The following is a 21,914-nucleotide window of genomic DNA, read 5'->3' as shown; positions in this document are numbered from 1 at the left end:
CATCTGATTTTTGTTGTTTCCTTCTGTATTATTGTAAGGTCTTCACCTTAAAATAGTTATAAAGCACCATGGGATGACTGTTGCAATTTGGCACTATATAAAATTTAACTGAACTGAATGATCCCACACTTCTTCAGTAATGTTAGGGTCCAGGTTCTGGGGAGACTATTGTGTGTTTTTCTATCCAGGTATGCATATGCTGCATTTTTAGTGGGATCATTACTATGCTAAAAAAAAGAAAAGAACTGTAGCTGCTACCAATCAGATGCTTTTCAAAACTGATGGTGCTTTTCTGCGTTCATAATTTCATCAATTTTGACAAGATCCCAACACCAAGGCTGAAATGCAGCTGTAAAACATAACAGTGCCTCCACTGTGTTTTACAGTTGGCTGTAGACATTCAACTCTCTTGAACTCCTCCATTGATGATGATTCATCACTCCATCAGATCCGCTGCTACTGATTTTGAGTCCAGTTCTTGTGTAATTATTAATACCTCTGCCTTAACCCCCCCCCCTTATTTCCCCTTCTTAAGAATGAGATTGAATGAATGAGGCATTAGTGAACAGTGCGTGGATGAAGGGCCAGACACAACATTGATTCATCCCTTGTATTCTGTTGTTTTTATGCTTGCCTGACTCATAGGGAAGTGTTAAGTAGCTTAACAAAAACTTTGAAAGACCCCCAGAAAACCCAGAGAACTGTGTCTTAAGAACATGGATGGGATTTTTTTTTTCTTTCCCCCCCCCCCTCTGCCTCTTGCTTTATTAGCCTTACTTATTAGCCTTGCTATTCCAGCCTTATGACAGCTGAAATAGCCTCCTAGCATAGTCCCTCCAATTCCAATTTAAAGCAAAATATAAATATTGAGGGGAGCCTCGGGAAAGAAAAATAGAGCTATATCACGTTATAACGTGAAAAGTACAATATAAATATTATAATGTACGAACGTTATAATTATGTATATTGTAATAACGTGAAATTATATTATTCAAACGTGACTTTTTGTAAAACTTTTTAGACTACAGGTGTGACATTTGCGCCATCTGGTGGACACAACAAAATACAACTAAAGTTAAACTTATTAAAACATATTAAAACTCTACTTGTAGAATAGCAGTCAAACGTGTTAATTCAAGCCACCAAGCACTATCATATATTTATGAGTATTTACCAACAGAGTGACAGTTTCGAGGCCCACGGAACAAAAGTCTGGGCTGTGTTTCCTCACGGACGAGTTTCAGAACTGTAGCAGCATGTGTTTTGGTTGTGAGATGTAGAAGACGCTCCGTTAGTAAGGGTTAGAGTCTGTTCGTTAAATATTCTGTAATACCAGTATGTCCTCGGCGGAGGTAGTTCTGGGTTTCCTGGAGGATGCGGAGCCGTGGCGGCTTCGGTCTCCTCAGTTCCCGAGTAAAGTCGGAGGGAAGCCGGCGTGGCTCAGCCAGAGAGGCCTGCCCTCTCTGCCCGGACTGGAGTGTGAGATATGCCGTCTGCCTATGGTTTTCCTGCTGCAGGTGAATCTCCAGGAGCCATGTTATCCTACTTCATAAAAATATTTACTTCACTGTACTGTGGTATAGAGAGATGTGCTGACAGTATAATATAAAGACTGAAATAACTTTTAGACTACAGTTTTGGTGTCCTGTATAAAGAGTTAAACAGTAAACTTAAAGAAGTCCAGACGCTTTTCTTTGCAAGCTCCTTTGACTACGATGACCTGGATGACTGAGAACCTTCACAGACAAACAGTAAACATATTAACACAACATTTTTAGCAGCATAAACACAAAGAAAGGAAAGTGGCACACATATCAAACATTTGTATTTTATAAGCCTCCTAAAAAGGTACATACTGAAATATATCCTTAATAAATTAGAATCCCCCAAAATATATTTAATTGCATGGTTTAGGTACTAGACCTTCATTAGCCGGCTGGTTATTGATATATATTCTGATATAAGAATCTGAACATATTACCCAGGTGGTGTACAATGTGTGAGTATTTTTCAACTTTAATTAAGTACTTTTTACAAGCCTGATCTCTCTCTCTCTCTCACACACACACACACCCACCCACCCTATACCTAAGTGCACACATACTCAAATCTGGGTCAACTCCAATTTAACTTCTGCATCCCACCTCAGCCTTATTCACTATAAATAAATAAATACTAGATTTACCTGACTTGTTGCAGGTGTATGCACCAATATCCGGTCAGGACAGAAGTTTTCACCGAACGCTCTTTCTCTTCTGCTGCAAAACTCCAGAGTGCTACACGCGAAATGACAGCCGCTGCATGAAAGGTAGTTCTTCACTGTTTGATGTCTGTCACTTCCCAGGGGTGATGTTGTGAGATGTTGTCTGATTCTAATAATTTTTCTCAATAGATTTTGCAGTATTTCTTAAAAAGCTGTGTTTTCCTTCATGCCAGTTTTCAGAAACCAGTTACAGAGGAGGAACGAGTTCTACCCCTATGACCCTCCAGCAGGTTTGTGAATTTTTGCTGCCTAACTCTTAATGAAGTATTCAAGATTCAATTTCTGAGTATTTGTAGAAGAATATGGTGGTGGTAGCATCATACTCTGGGACTGTTTTGTTGTTAGTAGTGCTGGTGGTTCCACAAAGTGGATGAAATAATGAAGGAATGGAATACCAGTTTAACCACTTTGTCACACTTGGATGTTCCTTCCAGCTACCAAAAGTTTCTGGTTGAGGTGCAATTTGCTAAAGAACATTTAACAAAATATACAGAGTGTGTATGTATATATTTGAACCTTATACTATACTTTTCACCCTGTGTGGAGTATAAAAATGTGTATGTATGTGAACCTTTGACCAAAACTGTATATCAACAAATATAAAATTATCATCTTCCCTTTAGAGGATGAACCACCCTGTGATGCTGAGGAGGGCCAGAGTGTGTTGCCCGTTTCGGGAGTTAAACTGTGTTGGGTGTGCGGATGCCCCGGTAACAAAGCCTGCTCTCGGTGCCACACTGTGACCTACTGTGGAAAACACCACCAGACCCTCCACTGGAAACAATCTCACAAAAAGGAGTGTTGCAGCCAAGGTGTGTGTGGGGGATATTTACTGGAGCTGCAAAAATCGTAATCACATTTTTTCAGTGTTGAGTTTAATGATTGTGTTCATTAAACCTTCCAAAGAAGAAATCTGGTTCTGAAATTTTAATAGATGAATACATAAAATGAATTTAGAGTAAAAAAAAAAAATGAAAGGAGTGAATTTGGATTTTTATAAAGAGGCAAAAGTAAAGAAAGGTGATGAGTTCAAAATCATAAAACAGCACAATAAACCTTTTATTAATTGATGGAAGCTAAGGTTGTAATTGAAAATAATATTTGAGTAATTTCACAGCCCTCGGTACATTTAGATTAATTGGTGATTGTAAAATGGGTGTTAGCCCTTTAGTGGGCAGCCGATCTGATCCAGAGTGTATCTATATTTAGAAAAGCGATGGATAAAAAGAGAAGTGGTCCATAATCCTTTTCCCTGAGTTAAGAGAATTATGACCGTCATTTCTCATCACTAGAAAGACTAAACTTGTCCGTCTCTGTCTAGAAGGGTCTCCTGTTACACCCTCCCCGCTCCTCTTTCCTGAGACTGAGCTGGTCACTGAGCCAGAGGAGGAGGAGAAAGATGTCAAAGAGGCTGAAGGAGAACAAGAAGAAGAGGACGGTGGAGGGATCATTACTCAGAGGAGTGTGGATTGTCCCGCCTTGGCAGAATGTAAGGTTAAAGGTTAAAGTTTTTCTCAGTTTTCAATTGAAAAGTGAACTTTTATGTAGAAAAGTCCAGTCTTAGTGATGTATACAGTGGGGCAAAAAAGTATTTAGTCAGCCACCGATTGTGCAAGTTCCCCCACCTAAAATGATGACAGAGGTCAGTAATTTGCACCAGAGGTACACTTCAACTGTGAGAGACAGAATGTGAAAAAAAAAAAAATCCATGAATCCACATGGTAGGATTTGTAAAGAATTTATTCGTAAATCAGGGTGGAAAATAAGTATTTGGTCAATAACAAAAATACAACTCAATACTTTGTAACATAACCTTTGTTGGCAATAACAGAGGTCAAACGTTTACTATAGGTCTTTACCAGGTTTGCACACACAGTAGCTGGTATTTTGGCCCATTCCTCCATGCAGATCTTCTCGAGAGCAGTGATGTTTTGGGGCTGTCGCCGAGCAACACGGACTTTCAACTCCCGCCACAGATTTTCTATGGGGTTGAGGTCTGGAGACTGGCTAGGCCACTCCAGGACTTTCAAATGCTTCTTACGGAGCCACTCCTTTGTTGCCCGGGCGGTGTGTTTTGGATCATTGTCATGTTGGAAGACCCAGCCTCGTTTCATCTTCAAAGTTCTCACTGATGGAAGGAGGTTTTGGCTCAAAATCTCACGATACATGGCCCCATTCATTCTGTCCTTAACACGGATCAGTCGTCCTGTCCCCTTGGCAGAAAAACAGCCCCATAGCATGATGTTTCCACCCCCATGCTTCACAGTAGGTATGGTGTTCTTGGGATGCAACTCAGTATTCTTCTTCCTCCAAACACGACGAGTTGAGTTTATACCAAAAAGTTCTACTTTGGTTTCATCTGACCACATGACATTCTCCCAATCCTCTGCTGTATCATCCATGTGCTCTCTGGCAAACTTCAGACGGGCCTGGACATGCACTGGCTTCAGCAGCGGAACACGTCTGGCACTGCGGGATTTGATTCCCTGCCGTTGTAGTGTGTTACTGATGGTGACCTTTGTTACTTTGGTCCCAGCTCTCTGCAGGTCATTCACCAGGTCCCCCCGTGTGGTTCTGGGATCTTTGCTCACCGTTCTCATTATCATTTTGACCCCACGGGATGAGATCTTGCGTGGAGCCCCAGATCGAGGGAGATTATCAGTGGTCTTGTATGTCTTCCATTTTCTGATGATTGCTCCCACAGTTGATTTTTTCACACCAAGCTGCTTGCCTATTGTAGATTCACTCTTCCCAGTCTGGTGCAGGTCTACAATACTTTTCCTGGTGTCCTTCCACAGCTCTTTGGTCTTGGCCATGGCGGAGTTTGGAGTCTGACTGTTTGAGGCTGTGGACAGGTGTCTTTTATACAGATGATGAGTTCAAACAGGTGCCATTCATACAGGTAACGAGTGGGGGACAGAAAAGCTTCTTACAGAAGACGTTACAGGTCTGTGAGAGCCAGAGATTTTCCTCGTTTGAGGTGACCAAATACTTATTTTCCACCCTGATTTACGAATAAATTCTTTACAAATCCTACCATGTGGATTCATGGATTTTTTTTTCACATTCTGTCTCTCACAGTTGAAGTGTACCTCTGGTGCAAATTACTGACCTCTGTCATCATTTTAAGTGGGGGAACTTGCACAATCGGTGGCTGACTAAATACTTTTTTGCCCCACTGTATATTTATTTCATTATAATTTATAACCAATCCTGACCCTTCTGTTCTCTATCAGCCCTGGCAGAGAGCGACCTGGACGAGATGGCAATGCACGAGACTGAAGACAGTAAAGTGTTCCAGAGGTTTAAGAAGAAGATCGCACCTGAACCTCACCAGGTAGAAAATAGAAGAGCTGAAAAGATCCAGACGGTTGTTTTCTTCTGTCCATATCTCACAGTGTTTGTCATTTCTAGGTGATACGTTACAGTCGAGGGGGCTCTCCCTTGTGGGTCTCCTCTCAGCACATCCCTTCAGATGAGGATATCCCACCATGCACCTGTGGTGCCAAGAGGACGTTTGAGTTCCAGGTAATCGACCTGCTGATCTGTTGAAGACCTGCTCGGGTCTTTAGGGGCAGGGATAGCTCAGTAGGTAAAGTGGTCGCCCCATGATCGGAAGGTCGGCGGTTCGAATCCACTTAACGGCTACCCTGAGGTACCCCTGAGCAAGGTACCGTCCCTACACACTGCTCCCCGGGCGCCTGCTTAGTGGGCTGCCCACTGCTTCACTGAGTGAATGGGTCAAATGCAGAGAAAAACAAGTAATTTCCCCATGGGGATCAATAAAGTATCCATTATTATTATTATTATTATTATTATTATTATTAATCTTTCGCTAATGGTTGATTTATTCACAAGTTTGTGCTGTTGCTATCCTGTGTGTGTGTAGGTGATGCCGCAGCTGTTAAACAGTCTAAGCGTGGACTCGACTGGAGCTAGCATTGACTGGGGGACTGCGGCTGTCTACACGTGCTCTGCCAGCTGTGAATGCAGCGACCAGTACTGCCCCGAGTTCATCTGGAAGCAGGACTTCAGCTCAGATCAACACACGCAGACTGAACGAAGATGATGGGCGTCCCTTGTTTCATGCATAGCAGGAAAAGCACAGGTGGTGCTGATTTCATTAATATGTTTAGGCGACTCCGCTTCAGTGTGTTCGTTCACCCACGTGGCTTGGTGGGACACCTGATGTTGACATATCCAAATGTTTCACCTGAACTTGTCATTCAGTCAAAAAGCTGCGTGGTGCTGCAGGTAAGAGCTGACTACTTATGCTGACTGAGCTAATCACATGGGAGTAATGCTGCCTCTCCCTATTAAATGGACTGGAGATTTAACTAATCATAAACTTTGTGCAAACATAAACATCAGTGTAAAATGCCATCTCCAAATGTATAAACGACGTGTGTTGCATCATTAAAAACAAATTTAGCAAAACAATGTTTAAAGAAACATCTGGATTTTTCCACTAATCACCTCACAGCGGCTCACCAGCGTCCACCCACACAGTTTAATAACCACAGCAATAAGTCACCAATTGAGACAAATTCTGACATTTACCAGCAAGACTCACCTCAAGTTACTGACTACGTCTTTCAAACTCTATTCATAGTTCAGGTTAAGTATCTTAGCCAGAACATTTAAGTAATTAAAATGTATTCAGATACAGAAAACCGAATGTTTTAATGAACAAGTCTGATAAAGGGCTGCACAGGAAAAACACATCAAATACTTGATACCAGCTACAGTATGCTATGATGCATGCTCCTTTACTGCTATATAATATGAAACAAGGATGAAGCCACTGCCAAACCTGTTTACAGCTGTGGATTTAACCTAAAATTAGTACCATATTATCCTAGTAAGAGCTCTTCCCTCTCAAACTGCTGGCTCATTTGTGGTTCCTAGAATTTCCAAAAGTAAAATGGGAGGCAAAGCCTTCAGTTATCAGACGCCTCTGTGGAACCAGCTCCCAGGTTGGGAATCAGGAAACCCTCTCTAGAATTAAAACTTTTAAAGTTTACAATTATGGCTGAATTGAGTGACCCTGAACAACACTACGCAGTTACGCTCATGCACATATCTTTCTACGTAGCACTTTTAATTCTTATCCCTACTTTTATTTTTTCATGTCTATTTAAGTGCTATTTATGACACTATGTTTGCACTGAAGCACCGCAGCAATTTCCTAATGTTGTAAACCTGCTCAACATTTGGCAATAAACCCCTTTCTGATTCTGCTATAGTCCGAGGCCCCTCCCTGAGCCTGGTTCTGCCAGAGGTTTCTTCCTGTTAAAAGGAAGTTTTCCTTTCCCACCATCACCAAGTGCTTCCTCATAGTAAGTCACGATTGTTGCTTTTGTATTTTTAATATTGTAGGGTGCTTAGCTTGCAATATTAAAGCACTTTGAGGTGACATAAATAACATTGAATTCAAAACACAGGGGGTTAACCAAACAAAAACGGTGCTTAATCCAACAGAAGACCCAGATCCAACAAAGGAGTCCGTATGTACAAGTTTATTAACGCACTGAGAAGTACATTAACAGTTTAAGAAGCATGTAGATGCGACAGGTTCCTGATTGATTTCCATACATACAGTTGATAAAAGTGGCTTAACTGAACATGTGAACCAAACGATCTGCCAATCAAATATTCTGAACCGGTTAAGAACTACATGTTAACACTGGTGTGAAGGATGTGCCCAGCTGAACCTGCATGAGATACACAAGCACATCAAAACGTGACCAGAATTAAAACACATTTAAACGGCTTTTTTCCCCAGCTGTGTGTCTGAGCACAGTTCACTAGTAACCAGGACAGAGTCATATTTTTCTGTTTGTAAAACGTACCTAAAAAAAACTTAAATATAGGTTTGATTAGCCGAAAAAAAATTATTAAAATTAAAAATATTAAAAATATGCAGCAACGTGATGCATATTTTACCTGCCATCAATCACTAGATGTAAATTCAGGATTAGGTTGGCAGCCGCTTCTTGTACTCAAAGCTAATAGCGTCTTTCTTGCAGGTCACATTTCAATCCTGGCTAAACTTAAATGCCAGTGATCTTACAAACACGCTGTCCTGTTAGTCAAAGAAACAAAAAGAATATCTGCAGAGCAGCATCTCCTTCAAGGTCGGAATCACTTATTTACAGTAGAAAAAATATTTCTATATGTACATACACATGAAAGTTTGAGCATTAAAACACTTCTTTCAAAAATTACAACATGTTATCTGCTCCAGAGAAAATTTTAGACCGACTCCAAACTATTAAAGAATTAAGCAGGATTGCAACAGGAAACCAAACTGATGAACTACTCAACTTCAGCTGTAGGATTTGGATCAGTTTAGTTCAACTTTAAGTGTTTCAAACTTTAAGAGAATTCACTGTCAATAACTGCTGAACTTACCGGCCTTAAATTTAGAAAGAAATCTACCTTTGCAAAGTAGGCGAGTTCGGTTTTGAAGTCTCTCTCTCTGATTTGGGGCTTACAGAGCTGATTATGTCAAAATAAAATATGAGCAATTAATAAAAACCAGAAGTAGAAAACTAACTGCAAAAAAACAAAAAATAAAATAAAACAGTCCAGGACTGCCCCTTTTCTAATTAGCAGTTTTTACACTTTCTTACAATCTTATGTACAATCGAAAGAGGACTTAAAATGTGTATGAAATAAACTGACTTTTAAATATAGAAACTTGTGAGATCATAACACAGAAAAGACAATCCTTAAAACCCTGCTTTTAAGATAACATGAAATACTGTAGGGACAAAAAGTAAAAGTGAGGGAATCACTTCATTGTAGCACATCTCTTACAGAGGTCCACATGAAGAGGTCAGCGTAAGGCTGATGCTTGATGTGAAGCTTAAAAAAGAAAAAACAATGTTTGAAACAGGGTTGTGGGGATGATAAAAGAAGAGATGCAGGGTCTATGTTGTCTTCCGAAAGCCTTTGAGGATGGGGTATATGTTTTCAAAAGCGTCGTAGATCTCTCCTCTCACTTTGGCACCTTAAACAAAAACAGGGAGTACAGTAAGTTACAAAAGTTAATTCACAACAATCATTAACAGAGTTTGAAAACTGAATTTAAAATGTTTGCACCCTCACAGAATAACGTCCTCACGATGCACTGTGGCACTTTAACTGTTGTTTGTTTATTATAGATTTATTGTATTATTTTTATCCCGATCCACTTTAAAACAATTTCCTGTTACGAAATCAAAAAAAAAAAAAAGCATCTATTGATCAACGTTTAGTACTATTATAGTTTTATATAGTTTTATTATAGATTCATTGGATCATGGGTTCAAGGAGGTTATTTGAAGATATTTTGTTCATTTGATTTTCGCCAACTACACAAATCAACTGACTGGAACTCCCTCAAACTTTATCATTTACGACTGGAGAAGCTATTAAATCAAATCCTTTCTGTCTCTCCGACAGTCAGTATATCATTCGACTGTGCAGAGATTCTGTGTGAAACATTTTCCCAACTACAAAATGTCCAGTTCAGTATCAACTTTAAATGTATCATCAACTCCATGTTTAATTCTTGGACTCGCGATTTCTTTTGTATGGCTCATACATCAAAATAATTTATCTTATTTACGATGAGTGGCAAGGACATGAGGACATTTAGAAAACAAGACTAACAAACTTTAACTTCTCCTCCTGTGTTTAATACACACAAAAGAGAAATGTTTTGTTTTTTTAAGCAGACAGGATGGGCTCTTACCTGTGAGTACAACTTTCCCAGACACAAAGATGAGCAGGACAATTCGGGGTTTGATCATTCTGTAAATGAGTCCTGGAAACAGCTCCGGCTCGTAGCTGCAAAACACAAGTCGGTTATTTTAGTTCTTAAAAAGCAAAGAGTACAAAATCATTAACAATCATTTTTAATTTTGCAATTCACATGCTTTCAGTCATTTTAAAACAAACAAAAACTACCTGCTAAACTGCTGATGTGTGAGGACCAATCCCTCCAGCCGAATGGGGAACTTCACATCACAGCTGCCCACCATGTTCTGAATCTTGAAGTCCAGGAACTTGGCGGGAAAACCGAGCTTCTGCACAACACGCGCATATTTTCTGGCTGCTAACCTCGACTGCTCCTCACTAGAAAGATAAATGTCATCGAGAGCCCAGGGGAGCAGTCAAATATTAGTAAAGTAAAGCAGAAAGACTTTTCCCCCCTTTTTTGTAAAAAAAATAAAATAAAAAAATTTAACTGTAATCTGACCTCTTGGCTCCTGTGCAGACCATCTTTCCAGAGCTGAAGATCAGAGCAGTGGTCCTGGGCTCTCGTATTCTCATGATGACAGCAGCAAAACGCTAATGAACGGAGACAGCGAGGCTGACCATTATTACACACGTTACTTTTAAAATACAATAATTTCTGCTTGAATTTGATCCAAGCTGGGATTTTAATTCTATATAGATATTTGAGTTCGGTAGAGGAGACATGTTTAAATATTTATTTTTTTAAAAGTGAGTTAAACAGGGGGCTGAAGAAGGAAAGATGTTGAGACTAGAGCTGTGTGCAACTAGTCGACTACAAGAATAAACAAGAACACAAGTCTGTTAACGTGTTTTTTCAGTTTCAAAAGCAGTTTAACTCTCCTCCCACCAGCCATCTCTTACAGCTCTTCTAGAGGTGGTGGCTGACTCAGAAGAAGGCATCCCTGCTTAGACTGCCGCCCCTGAGTCCCACACCCAGATCACAGGCAGAAAATGAACGCTATGGACAGCTGGATGGATTTACAACACCAGATAACCGTTAGTTGTAATATGTAATGACATCACTTTCTGCAATATCTCTATGTGATGAGAAGTTGTAAACAGGGTGGAAATTAGGTAGCTGACAGCTGTGTGTAGTAGTGCAAATCTACACGACCAATCATTGTGCAACAAAATGTACCTAACTGTTTCAGCTGGATCTTAAAAACCCACAGAATATATATATATAAAGACAGCACACCCTGTCTCTTTTGACCAATTTAGACTAATCAGCTGATGACAGTTTCTCTCTCTGGTTTATTATCTAGTACAGTGGATTCCAGAGTGTGCGTCGAAGTAATAACAGAAATTCAGTTTGTAATCACTCACAAGTATTTATAGTTACATATTTGTATTAATGAATTTAATTATATAAAAATGAATTAAAAACTGGAAATATGAGGTAGTTCATTTGTTATATTAATCATTACACTGACCTTAATTTACTCCTCTTGTACTGAAGTTTGTGTCACTTTGCATATGATTGGGTAGCATTAGCAATTTATAGCCAATGGCCTGTGTTGTTTAAGTTTTTGAATACAATTATCAAGGAAATACGCCACTCTGTCTTTTATTTTGATTAGAGTGGATATTTAAGATTTGGGCCCTGTCAGAATTCCTGGTTTTCAAGTGGGCCACAGCACTCTTGACTTTAGGCCTTTCTAGTAAATTAATTACCAGGAACATCCACAATTTGTAATTTGTAGCCTGCAGCCAGTAAAGTCACATCAGTAAGCTGTAGAGCAATAAAAAGCCAAGAGCCTCACCTTTGGGTTGTACTCTGCATTTCTGGCTCTCAGGGCAATGGTCTTCAAATCCAGTTTACAGCCTAAGTTTACAGTAGATACTATATTTCTAAAAGTGAAGGGGAGAAAAGAACAAGAGAAAACAACTGAGTGAAGGACATACAAACAATTAAAAATTTCATTCCCTACAATTTGGTTCAATATATGTGCAGGAATTTCTTTCCTTTTAAAGCAGTTATCACCAAAAATGGGGGTGGGTGGGATGAGATGTGAAACATACTGTAGCTGCGGTACTATGCCAGAGGTTTCTGAAGAAGGGGTGGCCGGCGTGATGGGGGTCATGGGGGTCAGCGGGGTGGTAAAGAGGGGGGTGTTTCCTGGCAGTGCAGTTGTGGTCGAGCCTCCCACTGCCTGGGAGTGGAAAAGTTGAGGGGTCTGCCCTGATGTCCCTGCGAAGGGGGAAAAAAAAAAAAAAAAGGTGGTTATTTATGTGTAACCGGAGATTAACTTCCACCACGGCTAAATAAAACCAAGATTTCTCATAATAAATGTGGAAGATAAAAAAATGACAGCTTGTGGAGTACCTGAGCTGGCCTGTTGTGCCTGTTGTTGTGCCTGTTGCTGCTGTTGCTGAGCCTGCTGTTGCCTCTGCTGTTCCTCCAGTATTGACAAACTGTTGGTGTTCTGCACTGGCTGGGGTGTCAGACCAGAGCCATATGGCATCATGGGGCTGAAGAGCGGCATGCCTGGAGTCATGGCTCCCTGCATGGGGATAAAGCAAAAAGAAGGGCGTAATGAAGCAGAAACTAACTAGAGATATAAGACAGTTCCCTCAGTGTTAGTATTCTTGTTTTTAGGTCTGATTCTTCTCTTTACACAAATAAAACGAAAAATCTAAATGACAGCAGTCTCTCCACGGACTTTAAACCCATGAAGAATATGTCGGTTCTGTTGGAAGTACAGCCATTTCAGACCAGTGAAAGAACAGAAAAGATCACAACTGTGACAGCTCAAGGTGTCTTTTTTTCATGAAATAAAGACGTAACTTTAGAAATAAATCATACTTAGTAAGGTTGGATGATATGTAAAATTTTCCAAACGACAATCGTCGGCCCGATAAATAACGATATACAATATATTCACGCAGGTGCAGGCTTTTTGATGTAATGTAATCTGATTTGCGCATTTAGAATTTATATGTTTTGTTTGGAGGGAATAGTTCACCTTCTTTTCTTGTTTGTTTCAGTATTATTACAGCTACTTTTTGGATTATTAGCCAGTATCTCCGTTTCCCTCCCCACCATTGTGTGTGGGTTTTTTTTTTAATTTTTTAAAAATATGATTGTTGTTTTTTTCTTCTGAACATAGGCTACTGCCTTTTTCTATTATGAGTTTGAGTTAAATTATTTTTTCCGTTGACTGCTTGTCTTAGCTTTAACCAACATCATTAGCAAACTTACTCATAGGCAAATAAATAAATCAATCATTCTTGTAAAAATGATCGGTGAAAGGCTCAGCCTATCGTCAATAGTCAATATATTGTCCAATCACCCAACCTTAATATTTAATAACACATAAGATGATTTAAGGGGTGTTGACACAGGGAGGAAATTACTCATCATCCATCACTTTGTCGCTAATCAGAATCAGAATCAGAATACTTTATTGATCCCTGGGGGAAATTATTTTTTTGTTACAGTGCTCCATTTTAAACCAACATTAAGACAAGACAGACAATACGCTAACTAAGAATAGTACAATATATACATATATATACATACATACATACATAAGTCACTTATAAATAAATATTTGGAAAAGAAACATGTGTAGTTGTAGCAGCAAACAGTGTGTTAAGTGGATGCGTTGTACAGGGAGATGGCCACAGGCAGGAATGATTTCCTGTGTCGTTCAGTGGTGCTTTTCGGTAATCTCAGTCTCTCACTGAACGTGCTCCTGTGACTGACCAGCATGTCATGGTCTAATGGTTCATCACTGGAAAGCAGGCTCCAGTTGCATAAGTAACATACATTCATCAGCAGTATCCCTCATTCTCATTGGGAGTCACTTCAATCAGTCACCTCAAATTTGAGAAACGTAAAACTTTGTGTCCACCCACTTTGCATCACCAACACCTATTTCACCCTGTATCGATTTAAGTCTTTGAATATCCCTGATTGTATATGGTCTTAGGTCATCACAGTAATTCACTTCCTGCAGGGAATGGCTCTAGACCTCTTCCCTTCACCACTGATTTTCAATCCAGTTCTTGTGTAATTTGTTGTAGCATTTCCCCCTCCAGTTTCCCTTTCTTAAGAAAGGCTTCTTGACCATAATTGTTCCACTAAGACCATTTCTGATGAGGCTTCAGTATACAGCAGATGTATGAATGAAGTGAAGCACAAGACACAACACTGGTACATGCCTTGAATTAGGTACCTTTTTAATGCTTTAATGACTCATACGTCATTTTAAGTGGTTTAACAAACAAAAAAGATTTCTATGAAAACAGGGACTGAACTGAAAATGTGGAGAAAAGCACCCATTTTAAGAACTTTAGAAAGCCTGAAGAACTATTGTTTAAGACCACTTCAAAAATAGAAGAAAACGTGGCTCCTTGGATGCATAAATATAAAGAAACAACGGATGGCTAAATCTGTGACTTAATTTTCAAAAAGTCTTAATGATGAAACACAAAGCCCATGTTACCTGAGGGGAAGCCACCAGCCCTTGGAAGGCTGGTATGCTGTTGTTCTGGTCCATCCCTTTAGATTCCCACGTTACTTCACTGCCACCCAGTAGAAGGCAGTAAAAGCGTGATAACTAACCCAGCAGGGCTCTTTAAACCTCCAGCCTACAATGTCAAACACCAGACGCAAACACTGCACTCTTCTTTTTACCCCTGGCAGTAGTGTCTTGGCTGAAAAGATGACAAGAAGCACACTTTACTCAGATAAAACTCAAACAAAGTGGCGTAAACAACATGCAAATGAATGAAACCAAAATCGTGCAGCAGCAAGCGGTGGCGCGAACTCATTTAAATAACTTTAACCTTTTCTAACATTACTTTAACTCTCTCGTTCATATCTTGCCCAGTACATGAGGTGTCCTTTAACCAGTTAAGCGTGCAAAATGCCGCTAATAAAGTTACCAAACATTCCTCGCACAAAATGAAACGTGTAAGCACACGGGCTAGCTGAAGTTAGCATTAGCAAATTTAGCAATCATGAATCTGCAAGCTAAACGTTAAAAAATTTCGGATTTATGCGGTAAAAACAACTGCAAATAACTCGAAAATCTGTCCGCATGAACCAGAAAATCATTCTTTAGCTTACAATCAAGATGTCGCTGTTAAAATCAACACACGAACAGCATAAATTCAGCTCTAGCTCCGTAACTACCCCGGACTTGTTCTTGGGCGCTCACGACCTACTTCCGGAAGCTTCTTCTTCTTCCGTCGTGTCACAGTTCACCGCAGACACAGCAAAGATGGCGTCGCTGAGTGACAAATCAGTTTGGGATGAAGTGGAGGATGGGATCGGCGAAGAAGTGTTAAAAATGTCCACAGAGGAGATAGTTCAGCGCACTCGTCTCCTCGACAGCGAGATAAAGATAATGAAGAGCGAAGTGCTGAGAGTAACCCACGAGCTTCAGGCTATGAAGGATAAAATTAAAGAAAACACGGAGAAGATAAAGGTGAACAAAACGCTGCCCTACCTGGTGTCTAACGTGATCGAGCTGCTGGATGTGGACCCCAACGACCAGGAGGAGGACGGGGCTAACGTGGACCTGGACTCCCAGAGAAAAGGAAAGTGCGCAGTTATCAAAACTTCAACCCGGCAGACCTACTTCCTGCCGGTGATCGGGCTGGTGGACGCCGAGAAGCTAAAACCGGGAGACCTCGTAGGTGTTAACAAAGACTCCTACCTGATCCTGGAGACCTTACCAACCGAGTATGACTCCAGAGTCAAGGCCATGGAGGTGGATGAGCGCCCCACAGAGCAGTACAGCGACATTGGAGGTCTGGATAAGCAGATCCAGGAGCTGGTGGAGGCGATAGTGCTGCCGATGAACCACAAGGAGAAGTTTGAAAACCTGGGCATCCAGCCCCCAAAGGGAGTCCTCATGTATGGACCCCCTGGCACCGGGAAGACCCTACTGGCCAGGGCATGTGCCGCTCAAACCAAAGCCACATTCCTGAAGCTTGCAGGTCCACAGCTGGTGCAGATGTTCATTGGAGACGGTGCCAAGCTGGTGAGAGATGCCTTCGCCCTGGCTAAAGAGAAGGCCCCATCCATCATCTTCATAGATGAGTTGGACGCCATTGGAACCAAGAGGTTTGACAGCGAGAAGGCTGGAGACAGGGAGGTGCAGAGGACCATGCTGGAGCTGCTCAACCAGCTGGATGGATTTCAGCCAAACATGCTGGTCAAGGTAAATTTGCCTTTTTACTCTTGAATACAGCAAAAGTGCACCTCAATTCTGCTACCACTTCACTGTTATTTAATGTTCAATACTGATAAAACATTTTAAACTACATCTGAGTAGATCTGAGGCACTTAAAGTGAATTTGTACAACAATTCATTAAGAAAAACGTTAAAATTTCATCAATATCCAAACCCCCACATTAATACTTTTATGATGACTGGAGTTTATTGCAATGATACTGTCTTTATTATTTAGGTGATTGCTGCCACCAACAGAGTGGACATCCTGGATCCTGCCCTGCTCCGTTCAGGTCGTCTGGACAGGAAGATCGAGTTCCCCATGCCAAACGAAGAGGCCAGGGCTCGCATCATGCAAATTCACTCTCGTAAGATGAATGTCAGCCCCGACGTCAACTATGAGGAGCTGGCCCGCTGCACCGATGACTTCAACGGCGCTCAGTGCAAAGCTGTGTGCGTGGAGGCCGGTATGATCGCGCTGCGCCGCGGAGCCACAGAGCTGAACCATGAGGATTACATGGAGGGAATCCTGGAGGTCCAAGCTAAGAAGAAGGCTAACCTTCAGTACTATGCCTGAGGACACTACCTGTGTCTGTGTATTTGTGTGTGAGAGTCTTTGATTACTATTAAAAGCTGTTGAGAAAACACATGTTATGATTTCTCATTATCTTGAGTCAATAAAATAAATAAAATGCCTCGAGTATCTTTTGTTATTTCCGCTAACAATTTTAAAAAAAATAATGTAAGGGTACCTGGTGCTATTTAGAAGCTGCACATCTGGAATTGCATAGTAGTCATGAATTTATTCTTAACTTAAAGCAGTTAAAGTTAAGAATAGATGGCAGGGTTCAACATACAGTTGTGGTCAAAACACACACACACACACACTATTTCGTTTAATGTTCTTTAGTAAAAATTCTGGGGAATGGTAGAGTTAATTTATATTGGTTGGTTTCCGGTCTTTTGACTTGGCTGTTAAGCATAGTCCAGAAATTTTCAAAAGGGTTGAGACTGGAGTTTTGGAAAGGCCATTTCAGAAGCTCAGCATCAGCCTGGTTTATCCTTTCCTTAATCAGTTTTAACACGTTTGGGATCATTGTCCAACTGTCTCCAAGTTTCAACTATTTTGCTGTTAATCTAAAGTGAAGTGGAAGAATTTGGAGGTAGTCCTTCATTATTCCAACAATTCTGTACAGTCAACCCCCGTATTAGGGACCACAACTCCCTATGAATATCTGAAATCCACAAATACTCAGTACCCCCTCTAAAAATGCTTATAACTACCTATTTCAATCTTTTCGGAATCTTTGTGTTTGGAATTTGCGCATCTTTTGTTAAGAAAAAAAAAAACAATTTGAATGATATTTTGCTGTGTTTACATTAATATTCAAATTTGAAAAGTACATTTTTTATCATAAAAAATGTATTTAGTCAGAAAAATTACATTAAAAATCCATGAAATAATCTGCAAATATTTTGGAGTTGCTTTCCACAGAAAAATCCATGAATACCGAACCCTGGATCGACTGTATACCAAGTGGAAGAAAATGGATGGATCAATGAATACATGCTGGCTGTTCACATTTTAGATTTTCTTTTCCTATACACACACTTGTTCTGATCACGACATGAGTCATGCTTTTAATTTGACAACCATATAGACACACACTGAGCGCTCCAACTGTTCTACAGCCACACAACCCTTTTATACATCAGCCTACGATGATGATGTCATACATTTCTTTGAAATACTTTTACAAGTACTTAATGTGACAAGCTCAGTTTTTACAATTTGGCCCTTGTCAAAGTTGACCTAACTAATTTTATTGGTTTCAAGCACATCAGTTTCAATAGCTGACTGTTCACTGGGTGCTTCATTTATTTTATTATACAGTCACATGAGATCACTTGGGTTGTACATAGCCAACAAACTAAAATGATTTTAATCCACTGATGATGTGTATGAATTATTTATGCCTACTATGCTAACCGATGGTTCTAAATGGAAAAAGCAAAACAAAACAAAACCAAAAAAACAAACCAATTTTATTATTTAACAAGATATTGTATTAAGATACTGTTTCCATTTGTATTCTTTTGGTCATAAAAGACAGGTCTATCTGAGGTGGAATGTGCAATGAACAAGCAGAGCAGACTTTTAAATTCTTTACATTTATTAAGAATGTAAAAAGAATAGCAGAGAGGATCTCCTTTGAAAACATAATGAAAAATCATAACAGAGGCAGGGTCTAGGTATGGGCGAGTGAAGAACTTACTTCTCAGAATAGGAGTGCTGATCCAGGATCAGCCTGCCAGACCACATAAAAGAGCATGTGAACAGGAGAACTGGAGTATCTGGGAAACAGGGGGAAGGAAACTAGCTCCCCAGTTAGCCACTAAGGTGGCTACTTGAATCAACACTCCTGTTTTGAGAAACCTGACGTAAAGGTGCCAAAGCCATAAAATGAATGTGCACCAAACAGAAAAACTAGAGGCAGATGGAAACAATACGTTTCCTCCTCAGTCTTTCCTCAGAGGTATAGTCTCCTCATTAATGCCCTCCTTAGTGATGACACAGACCCGAAGGGCATCTCCGGTGTAGACATCTCTCTCTGCGGCTGAGATGAAGACGTCTTTGACCAGCTGAACTGCCTTATCCTTAGTCAGAGGAACATGCTCAACACCCTCCATGTTCTTGAAACCAATCTGTGGAGAGAGAGAGAAGACAGAGTCCTGTATTTGTCTGTATTCTCAGAAAAATATGTTTAGTTGATTTTTTGTTTAGAAAGGACCCAAGTACAAAAAAAATCTTGAGTGAGCGAGCGAGAGAAAAAAGGGTCCAGAGACCAGATTAGGCTCCCTTCCACCTGCAGTCTCTGAGCAGGTCCACCCTTACCATCCACCAGGTCACCAGCACCCTGTTTAGAGCTAAGTTCAGGTTTGCCTTTTCTCCTTTATACAGAATGGTTTTTTTTTTCCATATGGCATACCTCAATGCAGGTCTTATAACAGAATAACTGGAAGGTCGAGATTCTGAAACCTAAAATGTGGCTATGAAGTGGTTTATCATGACTTGGTGGATACTGGGAGGCTAAATAAGCTTAAAAATACACACCCAAGATACAAGCACATGAATATAGTAATGTTAATATGGAAACATCAGGTTAGTACACGCGCGTTTTAAAAAACCTGGTTATCTAGTAGTGGCTGTAGCATGGCGCTGGCTGATCCTCCGGCCTTGTAGGTGTCTCTCTGGTAGGAACCCACTGGGTCAAAGCTGTACACTGCTCCCTTACCTGTATTACAATTACACAATATTACAAACAGAAACAGGATTTTACATACAGTAACACAGTAAAATCTTAATAGTTTTAAACATAACACAAACTAACAGTATGACATAAGAGTAACATTAAAAATAACACCTCACCCAGCACTACACTACACATGAATTATTTTTTGTAGACTGTCACCTCTTTGGGATCATTGTCGTTTTTCGGGGGGGATGCCCGTTTGTTCTTATTATTTTGTGCATGTTGTCATTAGATTATAGTGGTGGATTAGAGAGAATAATAATAAAGTTCTTAAATATGAACACTAAAGTAAGTAAACCTTGAAGTTTTGGTTAAAAAAGTGTGATCAGATCAAAACCTCCCTCCTTCTTTGTCTATCCTGCAAGACATTTTCATTTATCAGTTTAACTGAGAGAGTAAAAACGTATTTAACTGTATCCTGTACCTTTTACCGAGTTCATTAGCACAAATTCAGAGTTCAAGACATGCTGTTAAAATCCAGTTAGCCTGCCAAACAGTGGACTGCTCCAAAAATGCCTTTAGAATAAAAGTATGTTGTTTTCTCTGTGATCTTTCCTGACATTTTTACCGGACTAAAAATTCTGAGTGTTAGACTATGTGCCAGGTAAGTTCACACACTAGTGGATGAAGGCTCCCAAGTTCTTGTTACCTATCTTTCATGGCTATGTATGCTAAGAGAGGTCTGATATCCAACTGACTTGATATCTACAATAATTGCTTTTTTAATATATAGACACATTACAGTGGAAATGCTCATCATAGCTTGTCCACTCAAGCTTTAGCTCAATTATTTTACCATGTTAATAAAAGTTGTTTAATGAAGTCTCTTGGCAACTTTTAGTTTGTTTCCCAAAGTTGTTATACAAACTAATGTAGTCTCACAAACTTTATTCACTTAAATGTGTCTTCTGCACAAAAAATAATCTATAACCATAGCAAGAAAAAAAGATCTGCAGCCCAAACACAGTTTAAAAAAAAAATGTAGTCATCATAATATCAGCACCCACCCTCTTCATCCAATCCTCCAATGATGTTGTAGACGTAGTAAGGAAAGAATCTTCTGCTGTACAGGATGGTGGACAACATGGCTGCAATGGCTCCGCTGGTCATCGTCTTGTTGTTCGAGTGTTTGTACATCTGAAAGGAGAGAAAGCATTAGAACAGCTGTGTTTTAGCAAGACGATGCTGACTGAGAGTCCTGAAGTGGGTGTGGATGATAGCCTGTTATATTATCCATCATGCAATGTGAAGTCTTTCTGTACCACTTCACCTTTAGTCTGGCATCAATTATTTTTGTCAGAGTCAGGCAGTCGCCATGGAAACCACTGCAGCCAATTACAGTTGTGTCAGTCCTGCAAGAGGAGAACATTCTGATCAATATATTATTTATCTGGTAGCTTTATCCCCAGAAAACAACAGCTCATTTTTGGCACAAAAAAGAAAAAATGTACACACTATTAAAGGTCTCACGGGGCTCTACCCATAATTCATAACCTGTTGTTTCCCAGTGGCTTCACAGAGAGATGACAGTGCACTTACAGCTTATAGCATTTTGGGGAGTCCCGGCTGTGGATTGAGTAGCCTTCACTCAGCCTGGTGTCTGAGGCTACAATGGCAAAGTCTTCTCCGGCAACAGCCAGTACAGTTCTGAGGAAATACACCACAGAGGTCAGCCTGTTCACCTCACAAGAGCGGAAAAAAGTCTGCTGCACCAGGAAACTGCAAATGGCAGCTACAGGCTACTGATCCGAAACTGAAACTGTAGGTTTAACTAATTTCTAACAAAAATCTCTCGCTCACAATATAACTTTTTTCCACTAAGGTTAGATAAATATATAGGTATACAGTTATATCGCAGACAGGATCAGAAACCTTTCATTAACTCAACAACTGCTTTGTTGACAATTCATTTTCGGAGCGGGTTAGCTTGAGTCCAATGTAATAGGATGTAAACGTTAGCAAAGAAGCAAGCTAACTACACAGGAATTGAAAATAAGCCCTCACCCTCCGTTGAAGGCGTATGGAGAGAACTTGTGCTCTACTGGACCAGTATAATGATAATCTTTCATCTTCCCAGGATCCCCGAAATGCTGAGAAGAAAGCATAATTGAAGGAAAAGGCCGACGGTGCTGAAGCTTCTTTCAGATAAACTCGCTGTATCACTGCAATATGGCAGCCTCTTCTTTTACGGTCGTCACAACCGAGTCCTCAAAGCGCCTCCGCGTGACAGCGCCTCCACAGGCCGCTCGAAGTAATGCACACCACACGTTTAATGCTTTCACTAGCCAAAAAAATATCTCTGAAATTGAAGAAAGAAAGACAAATTGTAATCGAAAGATCAAATTTGCTCCGTTTTTTTTT

At 40.2% G+C, this 21,914-nt stretch overlaps 4 protein-coding genes across 5 annotated transcripts; 2 read left to right on the top strand and 2 right to left on the bottom strand.

Annotated features, from left to right (window-relative positions):
* Positions 1–1,248: 1,248 nt before the first annotated feature.
* On the top strand, positions 1,249–6,698 carry pdcd2 (programmed cell death 2). 2 transcript variants are annotated; one of them, XM_085280431.1, is made up of 8 exons: positions 1,249–1,517; positions 2,200–2,308; positions 2,437–2,493; positions 2,887–3,075; positions 3,588–3,752; positions 5,500–5,600; positions 5,678–5,791; positions 6,153–6,698. In XM_085280431.1, the coding sequence occupies exons 1-8, from the start codon at positions 1,338–1,340 to the stop codon at positions 6,330–6,332; spliced, it is 1,095 nt and encodes a 364-aa protein (XP_085136557.1). In that variant the 5' UTR covers positions 1,249–1,337; the 3' UTR covers positions 6,333–6,698. The 2 variants fall into 2 exon arrangements, with proteins under 2 accessions (XP_085136557.1, XP_085136547.1); XM_085280421.1 differs by having other exon boundaries at positions 3,585–3,752; positions 6,153–6,697.
* A 1,069-nt stretch (positions 6,699–7,767) lies between these two features.
* Positions 7,768–15,256, bottom strand: tbp (TATA box binding protein). Its single transcript, XM_085267802.1, has 9 exons — positions 15,129–15,256; positions 14,503–14,713; positions 12,378–12,555; positions 12,074–12,242; positions 11,815–11,902; positions 10,512–10,603; positions 10,220–10,387; positions 10,005–10,099; positions 7,768–9,278 (listed from the first exon to the last, which is right to left on the bottom strand). Exons 2-9 carry the CDS (start codon positions 14,554–14,556, stop codon positions 9,199–9,201), a joined length of 924 nt encoding a protein of 307 aa, XP_085123928.1. The 5' UTR covers positions 14,557–14,713; positions 15,129–15,256; the 3' UTR covers positions 7,768–9,198.
* psmc3 (proteasome 26S subunit, ATPase 3) lies at positions 15,249–16,935 on the top strand. Its single transcript, XM_085267795.1, has 2 exons — positions 15,249–16,227; positions 16,478–16,935. The coding sequence occupies exons 1-2, from the start codon at positions 15,283–15,285 to the stop codon at positions 16,814–16,816; spliced, it is 1,284 nt and encodes a 427-aa protein (XP_085123921.1). The 5' UTR covers positions 15,249–15,282; the 3' UTR covers positions 16,817–16,935.
* A 1,457-nt stretch (positions 16,936–18,392) lies between these two features.
* Positions 18,393–21,745, bottom strand: psmb1 (proteasome 20S subunit beta 1). The gene is made up of 6 exons (XM_085267787.1): positions 21,558–21,745; positions 21,093–21,200; positions 20,824–20,905; positions 20,561–20,690; positions 19,429–19,535; positions 18,393–18,945 (listed from the first exon to the last, which is right to left on the bottom strand). The coding sequence occupies exons 1-6, from the start codon at positions 21,656–21,658 to the stop codon at positions 18,760–18,762; spliced, it is 714 nt and encodes a 237-aa protein (XP_085123913.1). The 5' UTR covers positions 21,659–21,745; the 3' UTR covers positions 18,393–18,759.
* Between the last annotated feature and the right edge of the window lie 169 nt (positions 21,746–21,914).

This window comes from Mchenga conophoros, linkage group LG1 (genome assembly GCF_057382185.1).
Source record: "Mchenga conophoros isolate Kocher_MC1m ecotype Shallow Benthic linkage group LG1, M_conophoros_male_GT1.1, whole genome shotgun sequence".
NCBI lineage: Eukaryota > Metazoa > Chordata > Actinopteri > Cichliformes > Cichlidae > Mchenga > Mchenga conophoros.
Note: the sequence above shows the minus strand (reverse complement) of the source record. Positions and strands in the feature narration are given on the sequence as shown.